This window comes from Leptopilina boulardi, unplaced genomic scaffold (genome assembly GCF_019393585.1).
Source record: "Leptopilina boulardi isolate dan_hultmark-lab unplaced genomic scaffold, ZJU_Lbou_2.1 LbouV2_162, whole genome shotgun sequence".
In the NCBI taxonomy this organism is placed as follows: domain Eukaryota; kingdom Metazoa; phylum Arthropoda; class Insecta; order Hymenoptera; family Figitidae; genus Leptopilina; species Leptopilina boulardi.
In genome coordinates, this window is record NW_026137710.1 from 1,390,075 (window position 1) to 1,408,014 (window position 17,940).

The 17,940-nt window shown below is 31.1% G+C and overlaps 1 protein-coding gene across 2 annotated transcripts in view; it reads left to right on the forward strand.

Annotated features, from left to right (window-relative positions):
- The window catches only part of LOC127276994 (uncharacterized), a 183,093-nt gene extending 165,383 nt beyond the window's left edge, over positions 1–17,710 (forward strand). Inside the window, exons 5-6 of one of the 2 annotated variants that reach the window (XM_051297770.1) lie at positions 15,948–16,573; positions 16,930–17,710. In XM_051297770.1, coding sequence (XP_051153727.1) covers positions 15,948–16,573; positions 16,930–17,143 — 840 coding nt within the window. In that variant the 3' untranslated portion in view covers positions 17,144–17,710. The remainder of the gene's footprint in view (positions 1–15,947; positions 16,574–16,929) is intronic. The other variant, XM_051297769.1, reaches the window with a different exon arrangement.
- The last annotated feature ends 230 nt before the right edge of the window (positions 17,711–17,940 follow it).

Consider the following 17,940-nt stretch of genomic DNA (forward strand, 5'->3'; position numbering starts at 1 on the left):
GGTTAATTACTTCTCTACCCCGACAAAGATGTTTTTTATCACTTTGGTGTGTTTTCAGACAGCATCCAAGCTGTCTTTTATAATCCCTCAAATTGTGGTAAAACAAACGCTCTTCTCTTGAAGAAGTAGTATCACCGAAAGATGCTAAACCAAACTCAATATTCATCTTTCATGATATTGCTTGTGATAAGCAAGACAATGTTAGAGCTTTCTTTTGTATGGGTAGAAATGTAAATGTTGACAGTTTCTACTTGTGTCAAACGTATGCTCGTTTCCAAAACATCTAGTCCGAGATAATGTAAATTTACTGGTGCTTTTCAGACAAGATGAGAAAAATTTAAAACATGTCTACGAAGATCAAGTAAATGCAGACATATCTTATACACAATTTCGTCATTTATGTTCAGAATGTTGGAAATCTGATAAATATGGATTTGTCGTTATTAATAAAGATAAGAGTTTTAATGAGGGAAGATATAGGAAGGGATATGATTGCTTTATTACAATATAAATATAAGGACTTTATTTAATTTTAGATTAGTATAGTCTATGTTATTGAGACGAAAACATGTATTGAATGGAGTAAGAAACACTCCGTCAAATAGAAAAAGCAAGTGATGCTTTTAGAGGAAAACATCGATTACTTAAAATGCATAAACAAGCTTCAGAGACATTTTTAAAAGAAACTCTGCAACCAATAGTTGCACCTCTTCAAAAATTAGTAAATGTAACTGAAACTCCTTTTCAAAAATCTTAAAATTGAAAAATTCAAGAAAGATGATAATGATTTATCTTTTTCAACTACTGTTAAAGATGATGAAAAATTTGATAAAACTCTACTGAATTCAGCTTTACTTGATAAGAGCAATAACTTTGAAAAAGAAGAAAAGAAGATTATGAAAAAATTACAAATAAATTTATTTTTATGTTAGATAAAAATAGAAAACTGTTTTTAGATATGGTTTATGGAGTACGTAAACTTTCTAACGGTTCTTTTATTATTGGAGATAGACCTATTAAATTTGAAGCTTCAAATATTAAGTTTGTTGTAAAGAAAAATTATTTAAAAACTGCTGGGGTACTTGAACTATTATTTAAACAGAAACCAAAAGAAGCTTTAATAAGTTCACATGATTTTTCAAACTATAAAGAAATTCTCATTGCTACAATTGCACATAAAAAAATTATAGTCCAAGTGAATATGTCAACATAAGTAGGACTTCCAAGTACACTGATATTATTGCAAAACTTATGAAAAGTACACGAAAGAAAAGTAATGATGGTTCTTTAAAGAATCATAAAAATATATTACCACAATTTATGATTGCAAAAAGACAATTTAATCCAGACTACTTCTATTACGATGATCCAAATGAAATTGTTGACCGTTTACGACTACTCATAGCATCACATCAAGCTGGTAATCCAAGTCATAATAATGAGATTATATCAATTATGGAAGAACTTCGTGAAGCTTGAATTATATATAAGAGAGAACATAAAGAAAAATTGCTTAGTATTACAATGAGCATTGATGTGTTCGTATATTCTTTAACACGACCTGTCGCAAGTCGTGAACTACCTGGTCCTCCTGGTATTGGATTTAATGTTACATCAAGTGGCGACTATAATATTCAAAACAAGACTTTGCAACGTTTAAGACGCTGAAGAACTGCATGATGTAGTGAATTTTAGACTTGTACAACAAATTATCCGAAAAGAGATAAAAACTGTCCTCCAAATTACATCTTCATTAAGATCAGCCATTGATGATTTGAATATTTTGATACAAGTTGTTCTAGATAGAGTTAACGAAAAACTAAATCAAATTGAATCACAAAAGGATATTATTATCAAGGAAACTGCTATTACTCCAAATGATGAATGATAAAAAGTTAACGGTTGTAACTGAACTGGCATAAACAAGCAAGACGGAATTATACTCGTCGAAAAGTTCAAATGCGTGGCATAGATGAAACCCGGCAAGCAGATTTGGTAAAAAAATTACCTTACTCCTATTCCAATAAAGGTTTCAAATACATGATACAGTAATAAACATATTTTTCAAAGATGCCTGGGCTGTACCTGTAAAAAGTAAAAATGGAAAAGTTATTTCTTTAGCCATGAAATTAATATTAAAACAAGGTCGTATTCCAAAAAATTTGCATACTAATAGTAGGGGAGCCCATGATGCTAAATGGGGATTTACTCGAGCGTCGTGGGGACGAAGATATTTTGTAGTTTAGATAATAAGGAAAATAAAAGGTTCTATAAAGTTTTCCTTTTTAGTGGTGGGGGAAGCGTCTTTAAATTTTTAAAAATGTAAAAAAAACAATTACATGGAAATACTCGAGCGTGTCAGATATTAGTAGTTTAGATACTCCAACGTGACTCTGATACCAGAGGTATGTTCATCTGACGGTTTGCGTGGTGGTGTTGGCTCTCCGGATGGATACAAAGTAAAAAAAAAAATTTTTCTTCGAGCGCGTCAGATATTTACGGAAGATGTTAAATGAACCTTAAAAATGCTCCCATTCAAAAAACTGACGTTTCGGAAGTGACGCATGCTCGTAGCGAATTGTTGAAAATGCAAAAAAATCGCCATCTTGAAATACTCGAGCGTGTCAGATTTTTATACTGATGGTGCAGCTTGATGCTGCAGTCATGATAGCCGAAAATCTGACGATTATTTTGAGGAATATTGTTAATCTGACAGCTGTTTTGTGATCAGCTGTAAAAGTGTCTTGGCGCCGGAGAGCAGTGTCAGAAATCGAGATGGTGCGAGAGAGTCAGAAATAGGAAAAAAATGAAACGGAAGATGAGGCACGGAGTGGGGAATGCGTGTTGTACTCGAGATGCGCGCTTTAATCTCCATAGACGATTTTCATTACTTCGGCTTCTGGAAATCGTCAGATTATATTTTATTCGTGATTCTTATGTTATTTCCTTCAAATTAAAAAAAAATTTAACCGCGCTCGAGAATGTCAAGTCAACGTTTTTTTTTTCAAATTTATAACCCTCCCACTCCCTTACGTTACGCTCAAATCGTCAGATTTTTTAAATGTACATTTTTTAGCTAGTAATTAACCCACCTTCCCTTAATCTGACGCGCTTCAATATTTCCGACGATCGATTTTTTTTTACTAATCTGATGAGCTCTCCTAGTCGCACGTCTTGATAAAAAGAGTTAATACTTGGAAGAGGTACTTAACAATATGCAAGGTATCTCCCCCTGTGTTCATCTGCCGCGCTCGAGTAAATCCCAAAAAACACATTGGGCTCCCCTACTATAATAGAGGCAAAGAATTTTATAACTCTGAATTTCAGAGTTTCATGCAACAATTCAATATTACACTCTATTCGACTTACAGTAATTTAAAAGCATCAATTGAATTCAACTTACAACGAATTTCAAATCAATTAAAGGAAGAATACGGTGATTTTAAGGTTTTTTCAAAGATTTTTTTTGTAGTTACAAAAAATTTATTAGTTACAATTTTTTTATGATAAAATATACATTTTAGATAATCGAAAACAATTTTTGTTTTTCCTTTTTCTTAAACAATATAATAAAAAATTGCTGCCGAAAGTGGTACATTTTAAAAATTTCTTACACTTTTTCTCTGGAAAAATTAATCTAAAATAAGAGAACCAAAATTTTTTTTAATCTGTACTATTTTCGCTATCGCCTAAACTAGAATGAGAAATATTTATTGAAAAAAAAGATTGGCAGACTTTTTTCATTTTTTGACAACAATTTTGCAACTTAAAATGTTTAAAACTTTCAAAAATATTAATGGATTTTAAAAATCCTAGTTTACACGAAAACTACACATGCAAGGAACATACTGTCCAAATTTAAAGTTAGTAGGTTGAATACTTTCAAAATGAGAGTGTGACAAAGTTGAAAATATGCAGTTTCGTAAAAAAAGGGGGTTAAAGTTTTTTAAGTAGAAATTAAACAAAAAAGTAATTCTTACTTAATCGTCGATACCAACTCTATACATAGATCCTTCTTTCGCTTCTAAAAGATCATTTTCAATTAATCTAATACCAGTCAAGTAGCAGTGAGTGCCTCTGGGCTATTTACTGCTACGCTACCGGTATAAACGCGTGCGTGCGTTCGCGTGCTCGGTAAGTTGTTGCATGTTTTCTACTCAATTTATATCAGTTCTAGACCTTGGAAATACTTTAGACTAATTTTTCTGTGATCTTAAATAGTTATACTAACCAAAAATGAAAAAAAATCATTTCGATTTTTTAACAAAAAAATCACTGTAATCTCCCCTTAATCTTTTACCAATTCTTATATCAAAGTAAAATAATAAAAAACATTGTACGATTGGTATGAAACCTAAAGATGTCACCGTAGAAGATACATGAGAACTACTACAACGAATCCGTAAACTAAGAAGAATTCCGCTGAGAAGACAAAAATTTAAAGTTGGAGATAGAAAACGATACAATACAATAATACATCGGTTTGCATGTACAAATACACATAATCACCAACACTTTGACAGTTAAATTCAGTTCACACATCTTGCGCATGTACATAATCATTATCTGAAATATTATTCAAAGTGCTATAAAATTTTTCTTTTGGCGGTAATTGAGTTTCGTCGAGTTTTTCCGTTGAGTCAATGTACTCATAGGGAAAACTCCTTTATGGTAATTAACATAGCGATTGGGGTACAAAAGATCCAAACCAAAAGGTCTAAGACGGAAGGCCCAAAACTTTAAAGATTCAAAAGCCCAATAGTACAAAAAGTCCAAAAGTACAAATTACCCAAAGTATATAATTTTATTGAAATGCATGTTTGATAAAGGTGTAAATTGTTTATAAATGTAAATGATGCCCAAGTGCTTTTATATATTCTAGTTCTCAATGTCGTCGAAATATTGTTGATATTGTGCCACAATACTAAAAACGTTTTCCTCAATACTTTGAAAATTAGATGTAGGTAGTGTTCGTATTTTTTGTCCCAGATTTAGCTGGTTAATCATGCATTCTGTATCGCCTTGTTCTTGCTGCAATTCATTTAAAAAAGCATAGAGGCTGGGATGGTATCGACCAACAACAACTTGAAACCGATTATGCCAGCCCTCTGAAGCATTATTAGTTCTGGCAATTCTTTGAATGACAGCTTGATGCTGATTCCACAGAATAGGGGCATATCGAACTGACACTGCTTTTCTTCTTCCTCTCGCAGCTTTTCCACGAATATACGTAACCTAAGGAAAATCATGTGTGGAATAGTAAAATTTAATAGTATATTAAATTTAAATATTTTATTAATTTCAAATTTAATTTTTAACCTCGAAGTATTCTGCTACTGGTACAAACTCCTCTGGCACATCATCCAAAAACAAATGAAAAACAGCAGGCACACCTTCCGGTGGTACGAATGCTAGAGCGCACATGCTGCGTGTTGCTTCTCGATTACTTGGATCATTTTTATTATTGTACATTTCCTGTAACCCCTCAGATTGAATTCTACGATAAACACTTTGGCACAGGTGAAATAAGCATAAATGGATAACATTGACAATATTAGTTTGTGCTGCATTTATGATCCCGAGTTCAAAGTCGGACATTATTGTTTGCGGCTGCCGAATTTGAAGTCCGAAATCTTGTGCTTTAGACTTTATGATTTGGAATACTTTCGAGTATGCATCTTCTTGTTTGCTTTCCACAGAGCGTATACAAAAGGAAGGGCTATATCACGTTCAACACCTCGAGAAATTTGTTTTACTGTACCCATGATTGCAAACAGTTGAAAAAATATAGATGGAACGACCTTGAAAGTTCCATCTACAAACCATGTTGCACTTTTAAAAAGGTTTCTTAAATTTTCTCGAGTCGCAAATACAATAATTCTCCCACAAGTTAAATTATATTGTTCGTCTTCATACGAATCATATAACAAAAAATTCTCGCCAAACTTAGTTATTTTATACTTATCGGGTAACTCTTTCAGCTCTTGCGCACATTGAGGGTTAGACGGCATTTCTTTCAATCGCTCCCGCTGAAATTTGCTTTGCTGCATTCACTCGATCGGGAAGTTTCGCTAAGACAGAAGGTGATAAATCTTGGAATACTCTTAAGATTCTCGCAGGGGGACATTCAGGATGTTCAACGGCAGCCCTTTTTAAATTTGCTCTCTGTCTGAGAGCTTCTACTTCTTCTGGATCGGGCGCGTGATCATGCGAATTGGCATCTCCAACAGACAAAAGCTCCAATTTATGTCCGGCATTAATTGTAGTTGCTCTCACTCTGCACTCAAGTTTCCTTCTGCATCACCAATAAATTTTCCCTATAACACCATTCGAATGCTTCGTATATATAAATCCATCGACGTGTAGAAATCGAACTTTCCCTACCAGTATGACTTCAGCTTCTAAATCTTGACTCGCACTAGCCATTTTATATAAATATTAACTAAAAATTTTGAATATTTGACGTTTACAAAGGAGAAAACTAAAAACTAACAATTTTATGAAATGTAGGTTATTCCTGAAACAACTTCATATCAAAGTAATGACAACTGAATGTAATTATTCTTTTTTTTTGTTTGGACTTTTGTCTTTTTTGATCTTCATAGTTTTGAACCTTTTGGTTTGGACCTTTTGTACCCATACCTAACATTGCAATTTTAACAGTATTTTTACCTGGTTGCAGTAATCTTATCCTTGTATCATTTAATTTTCTGCACTTTTCCTCGTGGTCTGTAAGCTGCAATTTGTCTCTAAAATAATTAAGACAACGATCACAAATAACCCTATTGAAAAAAAACACGTATAATTATACGTATAATAATACGTATAATTATACGTATAATTGTACGTATAATAATACGTATAATTATACGTATAATTGTACGTATAATTATACGTATTATTATACGTATAATTATACGTATTATTATACGTACAATTATACGTATAATAAGACATACGAATTTGAAACAAGAATTATACGTATAATTATACGTATAATAATACGTATAATTAATTATACTTATAATAATACGTATAATAATACGTATAATTATACGTATTATTATACGTATAATTATAATTCTATTAAAAATAGAATAATAGAATAGAATAGATTAATTAGTAGCAAAATTGCGCTGAAAATTTTTAGAAATTTTAAAATGCAAATTAAATTTCACGAAAAAAAATATCGTCGAATGTCAATTCAAGCAGTCACCCATCCAAGTACTAACCGCGTCCAACGTTGCTTAACTTCCGTGATCTGATGAGAACTTGTTCCTTCGCCTTGGTGTTTCCGCTGTCTTGTCTTGATTAATAACTTTGTCGTATAAGTATCACTAAAAGTGAGGTTAGGTGCGATACAATACTTATACGACAAAGTTATTAATCAAGACAAGACAGCGGAAACACCAAGGCGAAGGAACAAGTTCTCATCAGATCACGGAAGTTAAGCAACGTTGGACGCGGTTAGTACTTGGATGGGTGACTGCTTGAATTGACATTCGACGATATTTTTTTCGTGAAATTTAATTTGCATTTTAAAATTTCTAAAAATTTTCAGCGCAATTTTGCTACTAATTAATCTATTCTATTCTATTATTCTATTTTTAATAGAATTATAATTATACGTATAATAATACGTATAATTATACGTATTATTATACGTATTATTATAAGTATAATTAATTATACGTATTATTATACGTATAATTATACGTATAATTCTTGTTTCAAATTCGTATGTCTTATTATACGTATAATTGTACGTATAATAATACGTATAATTATACGTATAATAATACGTATAATTATACGTACAATTATATGTATAATTATACGTATTATTATACGTACAATTATACGTATAATTATACGTATTATTATACGTATAATTATACGTGTTTTTTTTCAATAGGGAAACTTTTTATTTTTCTTCTTTGACAGCTGCGCTTCAATCAATATGGATAGATCTTTTATTCAGACATAGTGGTAGTTAAAAGATATGATTGGTAGATCATCTTCCTCTTCTGCGCTAAGACTTTCATTACTGTAATGATCTTCAATGCATAAACGATTAATATGATCTACTCTCTTTTGTGATGTAAGATGTAGAGGATAGACACTGAAATTTTCTTTCTTTTTCGACAAACCACAGAAATTAACTGAAATTTTAATGTTTTGAGACTCAAATTTTGAAATATCTTTGAATGCAACAGGAAACTCAATTTCTGTGAGAATAAGTTCACCTTCATATGGTTTATACTTTGAAACTCGTTCCGCGTTCTTTTCGACATGATGTAAAGCAGATAAAATTGCCCATTTAAAGCATTGGATATCACTATTTTAAATATTAACACAAGCATGCTTTTTATTAATAGAAGATGGTAAGTTAATGTAGGAACTTGCGCGCAAAGGAATAAATTTTTTAATGTCAACCTCTAACCTATGAATTAAATCAAGTTTCCAGTTAGAGTGCTTCTCCTGGAATTCTAGCATTAGTCACTTGCACACCCGCACCACGTTTCATTAGAGCATCAAAATTGCAACGCAAGTATTCCAATTTTTGATCTAAATTCAAACATCTAGATCTTTGGGAAGTATGTACATCTGATCTTCGCAAAAAATTTCTAAAAATATTTTTATACCCTTGACACTTATTTTGCCATTCGAATGCGGTTGCCGAGATTTTCTCACCACCTTACATTTGGGCATCTTGAAAGATAAATCTAAAAAAATACCTAAAATAAAATAAAAAAACCACCACTTGAAAAGAAAAAAACATAAAACTAAAACCAAAATACCCACCACCTGAAAAAATTTCAAACTACAACTAAAATATTTGTACAGCTGAAATAAAAATAATAAAGGTTAAACAAAATCCGAAATAAAAGAGAGAACCTAGAATAAAAGAAAGCTGAAATTAAAAGCTTAAATGCTGTGGAAGTACTGTGCTAGACCTGTAAACAGAAAGCAGTGATGCTGGTAGCCAATTGATTTTAAATTAATTTTTAAAAAATTCAAATTTCCCGACAAGTGATTTTCAATTTATCGGTATTCGAAAGTGGCGCCTTCTAGAGGTGACAGCCCAAACTAACTCGGTCGGTAGTGTAGAACACCAAGTCACTTGAACATAAAATTTTTAATATTATTTCCCGCTAAGCGGGTTTGAATTGGTCTGTAATCGAAAGTGGCGCGATCTGTTGGAGGCAGCTAAAACTAACTCGGCCGGTAAAGAAAAACACCAAGAAACTTTAAAGTATATTTTTGAAAATTCAAATTTCCCGTTAAGCGGGTTTGAATTGGCCGGTCGGCCACGGTCGTTAAGTGAGCCAGAACCCGCCTTGCAACACTACTCACTTTCTATAGCTCAGGCCTTGCGGAAGCGATATTAATAGCGTTCATACAAATTCTGTTACTGTAAAACCACAAAAAAATCATTTACGACGGACAATGTTTAAAAAAATTTCCTTTTTTCAGAAAGTAGCTATATTTCTTTTTCTTTAAAGATATTTCAATTTGTATTGCAGAATCTGAAAGAGCAGCTCTTGAAACATTATTTTTTGTAATGCTAAAATGCTTTTAACACCAAACATCGGACTAAATATATTTTCTTCAGAAAATAATGGATTTCCGTACTTATGCGACAATATATCTAGAAATTTGAAAATTTCCTCTAGAAATTTGTTTAAAAAATCTGAAAAAATTAGGAAACCTTTTGTTTACCATGTAAAAGAAATTAAGCGGGTAAGACTTGGAAAAATCAAACAAATAATTTTTTGGTCCACCCTAGTGTAGATTACAAAAAACATATAGCGATGACGATTGGAGTTGATGGTCCTGATGTTGTCAATAAAAAACTGATAATTTTAGAAAAAATCATGAATTTTCTCCCAATAATGAAAAAAATTTATCTATAAGGATTTAAATTTATTCATCTTCACGTATTTTTATGTGTATATTATAGAAATAATTTAATAAACAAAATAAAAAGTTGTTTTAATTAAGGGGAGAAACTAGGGTAAAAAAAATTTTTACAATTTTTTTTTTTGCTTTAAAAATTAGTTTACTATCTGTAGAATATGATCCTACATTACTAATCTATAATTAGATGTATGAATGTCTATAGTATACATAAGTTTAGCACTTCAGATGCTACCAAATGTAGTTAACTATGGAAACAAGATCCCTCTACTCTTTCGGTTTTTGTCAATAAAATTTTATTAATTGAATACCCGGATCAAATAACTCGACTTACGCTCGGACGCACGCTCTAATGGTAGTCGGGTAGCAGTGAGCCGTCCACAGGCTGTCACTGCTACTTGACTGGTAATAGAGCGTTTGTCCGAGCGTCGGTCGAGTTATTTGATCCGGGTATTCAATTATATTAGCAAGCACCATAAGCAAGTGATAGTAAATCTTGATTTTAGTGCAATAGTTATTTTTGAATACATACATTCGTCTTCATGACAATAGTTAAAAAATTACTTTTTTGTAACGAAAACTTTAAACTCGTTTTTCTCAAAACGTGTTTTTCGCGTGCCGAGCAATGCAGCTCAGACAATTTTTAACTGATATTCATGCAACTTATCAGAAATATTTTTAAAGTAAATGGTTATTGCACGACAAGCAGCTTTTTTTAAACAATTTTTTTTTAGATTGTTAAATATCCTATTTTGCAATATTTTTAATTTAAAAAATTATTTTACATAGCTTACATTGTACACTTTAAGGTATGCTTTATTTCAATTCAATAAACTTTACTACTTTTTTGTAAGAAAATCTTGAAAAAACGTGCATTTACACCAGTTTCTCCCCTTAACTTTTACAGTTATAAATTTTTTGATTAAAAACAAATTTTTGAAAAAAAGACGATAAATATTTGTTTAAGGTACTTTTTAAAATCTTTGTGTCTATTTTAAGATATTAATATGATAAATATACCTAGTAATTTTTATCCAAATTCGGTGAAACCTTTTCGAGTTATCGTGTTTACAAACAAGGGATCCACAGACACATACATCCGGATAATTGATCAGGATCTCATATAACATATTTCTATCTAGAAAAAAATTTGTTTCGACTATGTTTAAAAATTTTATAAATAAATAAGACCTACAAATCATCCTCCACGAGGAAGCAAAAGTAAATAAATATTAAGGTGGTCCAAAAATTTTTTTTTTAATTTTTCCAAAGGTCTTACCTTTTTAATTTCTTTTACAAGGTAAAAAAATTTTCATAATTTTTTCAGATTTTTCAAACAATTTTTAGAGGTTCATATTGTCGCACAAAGTACGGAAAGTAAAAAAATTTAATAGCTGCTCTTTCAGATTCTGCAATAAAAATTTAAACAGCTTTAAGGAAAAAAAGGATCCCTGGCGGATTGTATGATGCGAATGCTCCACGAAATTGGCGGAGCATTCGTGGATCACGAGATCGAAATTGATATTTTATCTATTTATGAAAATGATGAAATTGATAATATAATTATTAAAATCAATAAGTTTTATGCATTTTAAGAAGATTATTGTTGAACAATTATAAAATTTTTATGTTTTTATTAATCTCAATATATTGCAGTTGATTGTCAACATTTGTCGATAAAATCAATAGAGCCGCGCTTTTTAGCAGGTAGGTAGCAAATAGATCCTCGGTATGACATTGCTGCTGCCATCTCCACAAATAAGTATGTTGATCGATTTAAGTGGGATTCAGGTAAAAGAGACGAATATATAATATAATATATATATATATAACATAATAAGGAATTGTATGAGTTAAGGACTGAAGTTAATAGAGTGGCTGTGGAGTGGAAGAATTCAGGATATGATACAATAGGCGGAATTTCTTTATGTACAATTAAAAAAAAATATAAATTATTGTTGGCTAAAAAAAAGAATTGAATACGAACAAAGTATTAAAGGAAAATTTTTAATTGTAAAAAATGCGAAGAATTTTTGGGCAGCTGTAAAAACATGCCGAGGGACGGGGGAGTATATTGCGAACCAAATATCAATTTAGGAAACGGAAAAGTTTTATGCCACTGTTTATTCAGAAAGAGTGAATACTGATGTTATGTTTTTTGTTGTGGGCGACCCTGAGCTGGATGGAGATATCTCATTTGTGGAATTGAAAGCTGCGCTTAAAAGAAGTAAGGAGGGTAAAGCTCCAGGGATGGATAATATTAGCACAGAATTTTATAAAAATTTACCAGAGTCTTGGTTGTTGTTTGTCTAGTAGTTTTTTAATAATGTCCTTGTAACAGGGGAAGTTCCTAAATCTTGGTCTCATTCAATAATTACATTAATTCATAAAAAGGGAGAAAGGTCAGATCCTCATAATTATAGCGGAATAGCGCTTTGCAATAATATTACGAAAATATTCACTCAAATAATTGCTACAAGACTCACGGACTGGGCTGAGAAAAATTCACTCCTCCTGGAGACACAAAATGGCTTTAGAGCAAAAAGAAGTTGGACTGACTGTGTTTACGCTCTGCAATCAGCTCTTCACTTTTGATTACGGATAAAGAATGCGTCGGCATTTGCGTTATTTATAGACTTTCGCCGAGCTTTTGATTCAGTTTCTCATAACATATTATGGCAAAAATTATTCAGTACGGTGGTGAGTGCCAATCTAATAAGAATTATTAAAGCCATATATGATAATGCATCTTTTAAAGTTAGGGTTGGAGGGGAAACCTCGGTTCCAATTGAAGTGACGGAAGGAGTATTGCAGGGCGAGATTCTTAGTCCCTTGCTGTTTATTCTGTTTAGCTTAGATTTCGAAAAAAATCTCAGGGACGCGGGTTGTGAGGGATTGAATTTGAATGGTCAGGTTGACTTACCCTTACAACTGTATGCTGACGATGCGGTTGCTTTGTCAAATACGGCGTCTGGATTGGGTAAAATAATAAAAGAAATTGAGAAATACTGTAATTTAAATGAATTAAAATTAAAAAAATTAAAATCAATAGAAATCCACTCAGAATTGTTAAAAAATATAATTATTTAGGTGTAGAATTTTGTAGTTCTGCTATAGGCAGATTGGCAACAGAGAATGCGATTTTAAAGGCTAATCAAGCTCTTGGTGTTGTAAAGAGGGTTGTGAGTGTCGGTAAGGCAGATTTTTGGCCAGCACATTGTAAACTTTATGATAGTATTTCTACAACAACCTTTTTATATACAGTGCATATATGGGGTTTAAGATATATTGACAAAATAGAAGCTACACATACAGCTCACTTAAACAGTTATTGTCTCTTCCAAAATGTACTTTTAACGCAGCGCTAAAACTCGAGTTGGGCCCAGTCTGTTGAGAATTAAAAATTTTTAAATTTGCATATCTTTATGTAATTAAAATATTGAAAATGAATGAATCCCGCTTGCCAAGAATCTGCCTCACAAGACAAATTAAACTAATGAGAAATCCCGAGCCTGCTACCGAGTATAATTGGGCTGTTCAATTGAATGTATTTCTTGATAATATCAACATGAGAAATTTATGAGCAACCCTCTCGTCTGAAGTGTGGTCGGAGAGCTTCGATCTAGCGTTAGAAAGATATGAACGATATTTAAGGTTTACTGACGTGCTTAGATATAATAGATCTGAATCAAAAGTACACCGGATAAGTAGAACACTAGAAGATAAAACGTCTTTTTATTTACTTAGGCACCGCAAGTTCTTCTCAACAAAGATATTCGCACAATTAAGACTAACATCAAGACATTTTGTCAGATTTACATATAAGGGAAAACTTTATAGCTGTGACCAGAATTTGATCTGTTCTCTATGCAATATGAATGAGAGGGAAACTCTGGAACATATTTTGTTTGATTGCCCAAGATTTAAGGGATACCGAGACTTTTATTTTAATAAGATCAAATTAAATCCTCAAAATAAAGACAGAATGACCGAACTATGTATTGCACACGACGATTCAATTATCAAAAATATATGTTTTTTTATTATTGTGCCTGTTGTTATTATTTGTTATTATTTGCCTATTGTTGAGATCCTTTGTTTTAAATGAGTAAAAAATTGTAATATTAAATACACATTATAAATATAGCGGAAACTTCCTACAACGAAATGTAAATTTCTTATACGCAGAATATATTATTAATATTTTATTATAAATAAAATATTTTCTTTTGATAAAAATAAATGTTTGTCACCAATATTTTAAATAAAAAAAATAAATTTTCACCAATTTTTTTGATTAATAAATCAATTTTTTTGATGAAATAATACATTTTTTTTACAATTATTTACGTTTAAAATTAATTTTTTTCAAATTTTTGTTTAACAATAATATTTTTTTTATTAAAATATTAATTTTTTTAAATAAAATAATACATTTTTTTTACTAATATTTCCGTTGAACAAATAATTTTGCTTTTGATAAAAAAAATATAGAAAAAATTTAAAGAAAAGAAAATAAGAGTGCTGCCACCTACCTGCTAAAAAGTGCGGCTTTACTGATTTTATCAACAAATGTTGACAATTAACTGCAATATATTGAAATTAATAAAAACATAAAAATTTTATAATTATTCAACAATAATCATCTTAAAATGCATAAAACTTATTGATTTTAATAATTATATTATCAATTTCATCATTTTTGAGATCGTTTACGGTAAAGCTCACAACACAGTAACCAAATTAAAAAATGCGGATATAACATGGCTAACCAAAAGTATAAAAAAATAAGTAAAAATTTTCAAAAATAATTACTTGGTGCGTTTCGATGTCGCTGATTGCAAATATGCTCACCGATTTTAAAAATTGAAAATATCAGACCTAACGTGTCAAACTAAAAGTATAAAAAAATACTTAAAAATTGTAATGATGTTATAGTGTTGATCAGAGAATATAATAAAAGATGTTGAATTTTTTGTTTAATAATTGATTTGATTACAAAAACCACAGCATATTTCAGTACGTAAAAATACCCAGAAATAACTAATCGGAGGTTTTGGATGTCCTTGGCAGTTTTTTATGATGTAAGCCATTACATCAAAATTTAATAAAGTGAATTTAATTATTACTCACATGATACAAGTTACGCCATGTTAGATCCGCCATTTTTATTTTAAAAATGTTGGACCAGTTTTACAATCAGCGAAATCGAAAAGCCCCGAGTAGTTATTTCGAGGTATTTTTACGTATCGAAGCGATATTGAAAGCGTTCGTACATATCCTGATACTGTAAAACTACAAAAAAATCATATACGATCAATGTTTAAAAAATATCATTTTCTTGTCTGAAAGTAGCTATATCTTTTTTTCCTTAAAGCTATTTCAATTTTTATTGCAGTATCTGAAAAAGCAGTTCTTGAAACATTATTTAACGCAATGCTGAAATGCTATTAATTCCAAACATCCGATTAAATATATGTTCTTCAGAAAATTACGGATTTCCGTACTAAAAATTGTTTAAAAAATCTGAAAAAATTATGAAAATTTTTTTACCATGTGAAAGAATTTAAAAGGGCAAGACTTGGAAAAATTAAAAAAAAATTTTTTGGACCTCTCTAATAAACATCGCGTGTATGTATATAAGAAACCATTATTATTTTAATAAGATAATAGGTACAAATTTAATACAATAATTACGTAGAATGCCGGGGGGAGGGGGATTTACTGTAGTGTTACGAATTGTTACATAGGGGAGGGAGCGTTTAAAACTGGCTTTTAAAAACTTTACGTAATTAACGTATGGCCCTTTACGTCAATCCTTTTTTTCTGTTAACACAATAATCTGATTATTTACGTATGAGCAGCAAAAGTTTAAAAAACCTATAATCAAGTATTTTTTTGTGAGGTGTAGTTCAGGAATAATGACCCATATTTTAACTTTTGATGAATCTATGGTAAACTCTAATGTTAGAATTATTTATATACCTATATTAAATGTTTAAAATACTGCGATTTCTTAATTTCAGGTGTTACCTAGGTTTCTGGATTCAAGAATAATTGATGCGGAACATCTAATGGATGATAGTAACTATAGAGGTACATATGGAGGATGTCTGGCGACAACTTTGGGATCTGTTCTTCACGAATTGGGTCACACTTTTGACCTCGGACACACTCGAGAAGGAATTATGGGTCGAGGGTTCGACAACATCGATCAATTCTTCGTAGGAGCAGCAATGAACAAAACTAATCGTAATTCTACAAGACGAGATCCTCAGCACACAACTGTCTCTCTTAGCCGACAACTTAGTGTCACAGTGACAATTAAGGATCAAGCCAGCTTACTTGCTAGTTCAGAAAGAGGACGTTTACATTCAGAAAATTGTTCAAGGCCTTCAATTTCTCCATCTTCTCAAAGCAACTTCCCGAGTTCGATTCCAGGAAGGCAATCTGCTCCAGCAAGTCCTGAACTAAATAGGTCTTTTTTTAAGACTGTTCTTCAAAATAATTTTGATCCTCTTGGTTCTCAGCCTGATAGAACTTTTTGGGGAAATTCTTGTGCTACTTTGTTGGCCTATCATCAATGGTTCAATAATTACAATGGAAAGATCTTTCATCGAGATCATAATGATATTAAATTTGACGCAAACAGGTCAGTTCATTTATAATAAAATTGCACTAAATAATTGATAATACTTTTAAAGAAGATAGTATGTAACAAACATAATAAAAGTAGTTAATGGCCGATTATTAAAATAGTGGCTAATACTATTATTTATTTCACAATGCATTGTTAATATGAAATTCGAGGGATTTTGTCCATCAGATTTGAGTTCTTTCAAAATCTCTATTTGATCAAAAATTATAATTAAAATTCAGTGTGTCTAAGCAGCAATGACACGTGCAATTATAGAATAACTGTAGGACTGTGAGAATTCCGTAAAGGAGCACAAAAATGTGGATAATTTAGCATAAGTAAAGAGTGAAGATGTTAATGATCTGTTTCAGAAACCTGGTTTTTTCCCATCATGGAATCAGAGTTATAGAACTGCGAGAATTTTCTGGTGGAATGGTGGTGTCATCTAGGCAGTTTCATGGACCTCATCCTCCATTGGAAGCTTTAGTACCGCCTTCTTCACACAACATGATAACAGCTCTAATTCTTGTTGCTGAGGATTCTGCTGGAAACATTCTTAAACATTCTCTTCCAACTGCCTTTTAGAGCTAACAAAGACATTTTCACAGTACGTGAAACTTAGAAATAAGTTTCTGAAACTACCTCAAGCAGTTTTCTTATTGATAAAGCACACACATTATTAATTTCAACGAAACTCTTTAATTTCAAGATAAAGGAGGAGGGCCCATAAGCCCTATATTCAGGCCATTTAGGATATTTATTTAAATGATTGAAATGTATTTTTTTACAAAGAAGAAGTATATTTTTAATGATTTAAGGTGAAACGGGGGAATTTTAGTCATATTAACCCTTTGAAACGAAGGGTTTTTGGCGGACAAGTTTTGTAAAAAATTGTTGGATTTACTTGAAACTTGTTACTCGGAGGTTTTTTAGGGTCACTGATTACGAACCTGAAGTCGGATTTTCAAAATTCCCGTTTCACATTAAATAATCAAAATATATTTCTTCTTTGTAAAAAAATACATTTAAATCAATATCCAAAATGGCCCAAATGTAGGGCTTATGGGTCCTCCTCATTTTTGAAAAAAATCTGAATATATTATATAAATTATTTTTGTTGTTATATTATTATTGTTATTATTGTTATTATTATTATGTATTTCTAGAAAATAAATTATTACAAGTACGTTTACATGAACACGTTTGTGTTCTTGTACAAGAAAATTTGTTTAAAAATGTTTTTGAAATAAATTTGAAATTTTAATAAGTTATAATTATTAAGACTCTTCACTTATGCATGCACGGAGAGAAATTTTTCACTTTAAAAGTACCAATACTATACTAATGATTTTCGTATGTCCGTTTTCTTAACGAAAACGCTT